This window comes from Bombina bombina, chromosome 1 (assembly GCF_027579735.1).
Source record: "Bombina bombina isolate aBomBom1 chromosome 1, aBomBom1.pri, whole genome shotgun sequence".
Classification (NCBI taxonomy): domain Eukaryota; kingdom Metazoa; phylum Chordata; class Amphibia; order Anura; family Bombinatoridae; genus Bombina; species Bombina bombina.
This window is the reverse complement of record NC_069499.1, coordinates 69,626,386-69,634,161: the sequence shown is the minus strand read 5'-3', so window position 1 is coordinate 69,634,161 and position 7,776 is coordinate 69,626,386. Positions and strand designations below refer to the sequence as shown.

Sequence of the window (7,776 nt, the reverse complement as noted above, 5' to 3'; positions counted from 1 at the left end):
AGTGGATGAGATCATGTAAACTTCTGTCTCTAAGGAATATGCAAGGGGTCTAAGTAAGACAGTATTTGGTTAAAAGTTAACCCTAGATCAGTTAGGAAACTCACAATGTTCTGATTAATAAAATAGCTCCTGTGCTTCCTAACGTCTGTGTGCAATGGTATCGTCACTATCATAAATTAGCCCTGTTCATTTAAAATGTACACCTTTTTAAAGAGACATAATAGTAAAAAAAAAAAAAACAGTTAAATAAAACAGTACTCTGTGTTTAACTACTGCTAAAGGGTTATAAACATACAGGTAAACTCATGCAGTTACCTTTCTACAAAAGAATATAGATAATCAGAGGGAAACATTGTAGCTGCTAATTAGCTATTTGTTGGCAAGGCTTGAGAATTTCATTAGCAATTAAACTGCTCTAATGAGAGACATTTTTTTTTTACTGTAATGTCCCTTTAAGATAATGCTACAAAAATCCAAATGTAACCTCTTCTGTGCTGTAGTAAATAACTAGATGTGTAGTCATCTGAATACAAACCAGCTACACTTGGCAAGTGTGCCTATGATCTTAGGTAAATTACCTATTTTGCATAATAGCCAAATCTGATTGTCATGAACACAGCTCTGCAGAAATGCTGGTGGTTTGCAAGTAATGAATATGTGTTGATTCATGTGAATCATCAATTACTTTGTGCATACGAGATGTTATAACAAACCAAACTGGATGATGGAGTAATAATTTTCCTTGATCAAATAAATACCGTTACACACAGTTTAACATACAGCTTGAGAGACCCCAACAGACCAAAAAAAGATGTTGCAAAATCTGAACTTGCAGCAATTTGCTCTACAACTCTTCTGTCATATAACGATGCCTTATTACAATTGGATCATTGGAAACATATAGCTTTGCAGGTCTTATGTGGTTTGAAAATACAGTTTAAGGAACAACAAAATAGGAATTTCTAAATAAAAATGCCCATGGCTTCACTTTTCTATAGGCTTTTTAAAGCTAACTTTGCTACAAAATTGCAGGTTAGATTAAACCCAAATATGTTACTAATTCCTTAAACATTTTACTTTTGCAAGTTGTTAGCTGATATAATATGGCATCCTTATCCTTCAATTTAACACGATGATTGCCAGAAAGCACTTAAAAAATGACTACAGAGCAGTATGGCATGATGAAGCCTTCTAGGACACATAATGGATTTATTGGTTCATATCACCTTAGATACAATAGCATCTTAAATCTGCCATTTGTACCTATTAAGCAGTGAAAATGACATTTCCTACTTTAGTATCATTGGTATAATCCAAATTAAACACGTTTGATAAAATATTTCTCTTCTGTGTGTGTTAAAGTACTATGATGTACTTGTTAATTTAACCATGCAGTCGGGTATTGGAGTTTAGATGGCTTTTAGAAAATCCCTGCATGGTTTACTCAACTAAATCCTGCTTTTCTTTTACCATAATTACGACAATGCAGATCAGTGCAGTTGATGATCACATATTGCATATCCAAAAAATATATATCAAAATTCCATCATGTGATCATTATACATTTTAATTAGGGTAATTATCTTCTTTAATCCATGAAGTGGCAGAAGGTAATGCGATTTCTGAATTGCTCCTTTTGTTAGTTTTATTTAAATATATAGAGAGATATTATATATATTATAGATGTAATTCTATTTAATTATTAATGTTAGCCACAATGTATGCACTCCAGCAGCTGGGAATGAAATACTGGAAAAAAATATTTTAACGAGCAAAGGACGATAGCCAACAGCTACCCCTAGTGGTCAAATTAGGGACTTGTTTTGACTTTTCAATCCTGCAACAGGTTGGTCTCGGCTTTTTAATATGACACTTCCCGGTCACCTCTCCCCCTTGTCAGTAACAGGGGCTCATTGCCCTGCAGCTGTCAGTGACTACTTAGCTGACATAATAGATCTGGTAAATTTGCATCATATTATTTCCTAGCAAACATGATCAAGTTCACATGATAAAGCTTTATTGCACACTTGTTTGCTGGTATTTCGCAAAAAAAAGTCAATGATAAAACGAGGTCTTTCACTTGGCAGCAAGAAAATCCACGGACACACAGCCTGACCTTAATCAGAAACCATGGCATAATTCATACGTAATAGGGATTTCACAGCAGCTCTGATTTTGCATCATAATCTGTTCCAAAATGTGTGAAAATGTAACTTAAAAAAAGGTAGTTGAAACATTAATTACAAAAAAATACAAAACAATTTCATTTGTGATACATGAATAGATAAAGCTCAATAATCCACGTAATTAAAAAATATATTGCTTGAAGGTCCCCCTTTCATATATAGATATATATATACATATATATATATATATATATATATATATATATATATATATATATATATATATATATATATATAGATAGATAGATAGATAGATAGATAGATAGATGTGTGTGTGTGTGTATATATATATGTTTGTGTGTGTGTATATATATATATATGCATGTGTCTGTATATATATATATATATATATATGTGTGTGTGTGTGTATTTATATATATATGTGTGTGTGTGTGTGTGTGTGTGTATTTATATATATATGTGTGTGTGTGTGTGTGTGTGTGTGTATATATATGCATGTGTCTGTATATATATATATATGTGTTTGTGCATGTGTGTGTATTTATATATATATATATGTGTGTGTGTGTGTGTATATATATATATATATATATATGTGTTTGTGCATGTGTGTGTATTTATATATATATATATATATATGTGTGTGTGTGTGTATATATATATATATATATATATATATATATGTGTGTGTGTGTGTGTGTGTGTGTGTATATATGTGTGTGTGTGTGTGTATTTATATATATGTGTGTGTATTTATATATATATATATATATATATATATATATATATATATATATATATACACACACACACACACACACAAGTTCAAATGGAGGTTTGCCACAAATGAAATACAGAGCAATCAATATATTTGATAGTAAATTGCAAGAGAATGTCAGTGTCAGGGTTACAAGAATGCAGAATGTAGATTGCTGCACAATAAAATGCGCTGGGTGTGGAAATCACTTAACCCCTTGGCGGCCAGACGGTTGCTTGCAACGCATAGTTTTAACCCCTTGGCTGCCACTAAAGGTGGCATCGGATTGCTGCGCAATTAGTTTCCGCCCTCTCTGGTAAGCAACAGGTTAACTTGAAGGGTTGCAGGTTTTTTTGCTTAGTGGGATCTCGTGTCCTGATGTGACTGATCCACGGTGGGTTCCTCCTTTTTTATTGCTTCCCGTCTTTTTATTTTAGGTCATTCAAGTGAAGCAGTAGGTAATCCCCAGGCTCAAGTACAAAGAGGCGGTTCTGTCCGGAGGTGGAGTCAGGGTTTTCATTTAAATCTGTGGCTATAAAATGGGAATGGGGAGAAGCTGGTGCTTCACATGAGCCTGGGGAAGTGACCATGCTGCACTCAGCAGGAGCCCACTCCAGCAAACTTCTCAAACAGGTGGCTGCCTGCTGCCTGCTCCTGCCCCGCTTCCTGCTCACAGCCCTGATGCTCTGGCTGCTGGACTTCCAGTGCATCAGAAGGAGGATCCTCATCAGCAAAGAGGAGGAGGAGGAAGAGGAGAGGATCCAGCACGATGACCCTCCTGTCTGCGTCTCTGACTCCAACCGTATGTTCACCCTGGAGTCCCTTAAAGCTGTCTGGCATGGGCAGAAACTCGACTACTTTAAGTCAGCCCACCTGGGCAGCACAGCCCCCAACACCGACGTTGTTCTGCTAGAAGGGCAGAAACTCTGCAGGATCCTGGATTTCTCCCAAGGGAAGCGACCACTGATCCTTAATTTTGGGAGCTGCACCTGACCCCCCTTCATGGCTCGCCTTCAGGCTTACCAGCGCCTGGCTGCCCAGCACATTGACATTGCAGATTTCCTGCTGGTGTATATAGAGGAAGCTCACCCGTCTGATGGCTGGGTGAGCACAGATGCCTCCTATCAGATCCCAAAGCATCAGTGCCTCCAGGACAGACTGACAGCCGCTAGGCTCATGCTCCAAGGTGTGCCAGGGTGCAGAGTGGTTGTGGACACTATGAATAACTCTTCCAATGCTGCATATGGAGCTTACTTTGAGAGACTTTACATCATCCTAGAGGGGAAGGTGGTGTACCAGGGGGGCAGGGGTCCTGAGGGATACAAGATCTCTGAACTGAGGAGCTGGTTACATCAATATGAACATAACCGCATGGGCACAGACACTGTGACCATTCAAATGTAATTTTTTTTTTGTTCCTAATAAACACAAAAAAGTATTCCAGTACTGTAAACTATTGCAGCCCAGCAGTATTATTATGCCCAGGACTGACAAGTCTGTGAATTTGATTATTATAATCAGATAAGTGTCCACCTGACCTGATGCGAATCATGTTGATTTCTATCTTACAGAAATAAGCTACAATGTTGTCTGATATATATATATTTTTGTGAATACTCGCTGCCTTTGTAAAAGTGATTATTCTTGTTACATGGGGAGGGGTAGTACCAGTGTATATGCCACTGCAACATTACTGATGATCCTGCTGGTATTTTTAAGTGACGATCGATTCTGAAATGGTTTTTATACCAGAGAATCGTGTCCGATGTTCCAAAATACCTGTGGTATCCAGTATTAGATGATACAGTGCAGTTGTTTATTTATGTGATTTTTTTTTTTTTTTGTAAGCAGACTTTTCTATAAGAGGTTTTTTTTTACGATTAAAAAGATGCTATAATAATAATGAGTGCGTTCTGGTACTTGCTAAAACTTGTTCACTGATGAGGGGTTCATTCATTTACATTGTGTCCAGCAGAGGGCGCTCTTCTTTAGAATCCGAATATCAAGTGCCAACCTCTATATGGGGGGTCTGTATAGCCAGCCAAATACCGGTTGGGAAATACGTTTGATTGCTACTTTTGAAGAATAAAAAATGTGAATCTGGGGAATATTTTGCAATGTGAGCAGTATTAGTGGTGGGGAAATTGTAGCTACTGCATAATAAAATATATATATGGGGGGTTTTTTTTTACCTCCCTAAATCTTACTAGAAATTATGGAAGAAACTTGTGAAAGTAAATATCTAATTCAACCAAAGCATGAGCTAATGTCCTCCATCTGTTCTGGTTTGGCCAAACCATATATATTGCCACTCCTATAAGTGCCTATAATAGAATGTGGTGCAACTGCAAATTAAACTATTAGTCCAGTAGTGATATCCTCATATTCTAGGGCAATCCAGGCAATACTGTGCTTACTGTATGTAACTATATTCACTATACAATGAATATATGTAACACAAATATATAAGATGCATTATCGGTCATTTTATGTTAAAAGGGAATGAAACCCAAAATAGTTCTTTCTTGATTCAGATGAAGCATGGACTTTTAACCAACTTTCCAATTTCTTCTATTATGAAATGTGCTTCATTTTCTTGCTATCCTTTGTTGAAAAAACATACCTGGGTAGACTCAGGAGTGGGGAGCTTATTAGTGGCTGCACATAAATGCCTCTTGTCATTGGCTTACCAATGTGTCCACCTAGCTCCCAGTAGTGCATTGATGCTCCACCAATAAAGGATACCACGAGAATGAAGCTAAATTTGATAATATAAGTAAACGTGTTCAAAAATGTATGCTCTATCTGAATCCTAAGACTCCTGGCCCTTTAAGGTTATCTCCGAACATATATCAGAGAAAACTGTGAATTCATAGCAAGTAATAGTCTCTCAAATGACATTCCTGATTACGAGTTCAATTAGTTCTGCTGCTATCTCTTTATCTAGACCCTTGGGATATTCTCACACTTAACATTCATTATTTTATACATACTTCATTTAGCCTGTCCTCGAATATATTTTAAAGAACAAACGTTTTCCATATGGGAACAAAATCTATACTGTTTAAAGGTATTCTATGGCAATATGGGTTTCACACTAAGCTCTAATATCAATCAATGGGGTTTGGGGATCCCTTACTATACTACACCTGCAGTCATTCTTTATTGCTGTATTTCACCTATTTTATGTATTTGATTCTTGGTCAGCATTGTGCGCTACAGTTAATTGGCACCATTTGATCTCCTGTTAATTAAATGTAGACAGTTAAATGTTGGAACTGCTGAGAGGCATCTTCATTTGCACTATTAGGACCATGCAGGCAACTGCCTGCCAGATTAGGCACCTTTAAACTGACCATGAAACCTCTTTTGAAAGCACAGAGAGGGACAGGTGATGATCTGCATGGAAATATGTCACCGTGGTTACTGCAAACATCTGTGTCTTTAAACAAATCATTTTATCTCTGTGCTTACAGTGCATGTTTGCAAACACATAAGAAATAGCAGTTGTCATATCTCATTTCATTTTGAGAAGAGAAAAAAAAAACACATACAATTCTTATAAAATGCAGATAAGGAACTGCATTCCAGTGTAGGTCTCAGGTGTTTCATGCCTGCCAGGTAGCTGTCCTAACGTAAAGTGCATTTACAAATACCTGTAAAGCTGTAAAAACTGGAAGAGTGAATATTTTCTAAAAATACTAGACCTATATTCCAATGGACACTGATTATTTTTGGACTGAAAGTACAATACCGATCTACCCAAATTAGAGCTTCTTATAATAAATCGTGGATGCAGATTTGTCAGAGCTAAACGTAGAATAACTTTTTTATAACTTGTATTTGATTCAAATGAAGAAAATGACACAAAAGATAACCCCACATTTTTTTGGATAAATAAAATAATACCAACGCACCATGTTTATGTATACAATAGATATAATGAATTTGATTTAGAGTCCAATAGGTTATTTTATATGTAAGGCTCCAACACAATGGTTTTTAAGATCCTCAATAGCCTATATGAAAGATTTCCCTGTCTGAGTTTGGGTGGTCCACAGAGACGTCTCCAGGACGTATATATAAGGGGAAACAGTATCCACTATTAACTTTATTCACTTAAATGCGTACATTAACAGACAAACACACATTAATACACACAAACATATAAAACAAATCTATTATTTTGTTAAATTGAAGTAATTAATATCTGCAATGCGCAAAGCACTGCAGATAAATAAATAGATGATAGATAGAATATAGATAGATGGAAGAGTACACACACACAGTGGGAAAATCATTGCTATAGTGAGAGGCGTGCTTGTGGGCTCACAGGGAGCCAGTCATTATGGAGGGGGGGTCTAGTGGATGTGAGAAGAGGGAGTAAGAGCATTTGCCCCCTAGGAATTTTTCAACCTCTCACGCTTACATTTTTAACACTATAAGAAGTTGAACATCAATCAAGTCTTCTGTTGATATGTTGGTTGCCAATTATATTTGGAGCATTTTCACCCCCCCCCCCTCAGCACCCACACCTGGAACAATTCCTACAGATGCCCATGGATGTGCATGTGCTAGTCAAAAGTGTGGTCAACAGAGATGTATCCAGGACCCATATATGAGGGGATACAGGACTTAGTGAAAAGTAGCTACTTATAATTGTATTCACTTAAATGTGTACATTAACACACACACACACACACATATATATATCCTATTATTATGCTAAATTGAATTAATATCTGCAAGCAGATAGATTGATTGATGGATGGATACACACACATCCATAGACACACAGGTCTAGATTGCGAGTGGTGAGCTAACAGTTGCGCGCAAGCGAAAAGGGTTTTATTGTGGCTATTTTTAGCTTGT

The 7,776-nt window shown here is 36.7% G+C and overlaps 1 protein-coding gene across 1 annotated transcript; it reads left to right on the top strand.

Moving 5' to 3' along the window:
• Window positions 1-3,457: 3,457 nt before the first annotated feature.
• On the top strand, window positions 3,458-4,807 carry DIO3 (iodothyronine deiodinase 3). The gene has a single exon (XM_053689295.1). It carries the CDS (start codon window positions 3,493-3,495, stop codon window positions 4,306-4,308), a length of 816 nt encoding a protein of 271 aa, XP_053545270.1. The 5' UTR covers window positions 3,458-3,492; the 3' UTR covers window positions 4,309-4,807.
• The last annotated feature ends 2,969 nt before the right edge of the window (window positions 4,808-7,776 follow it).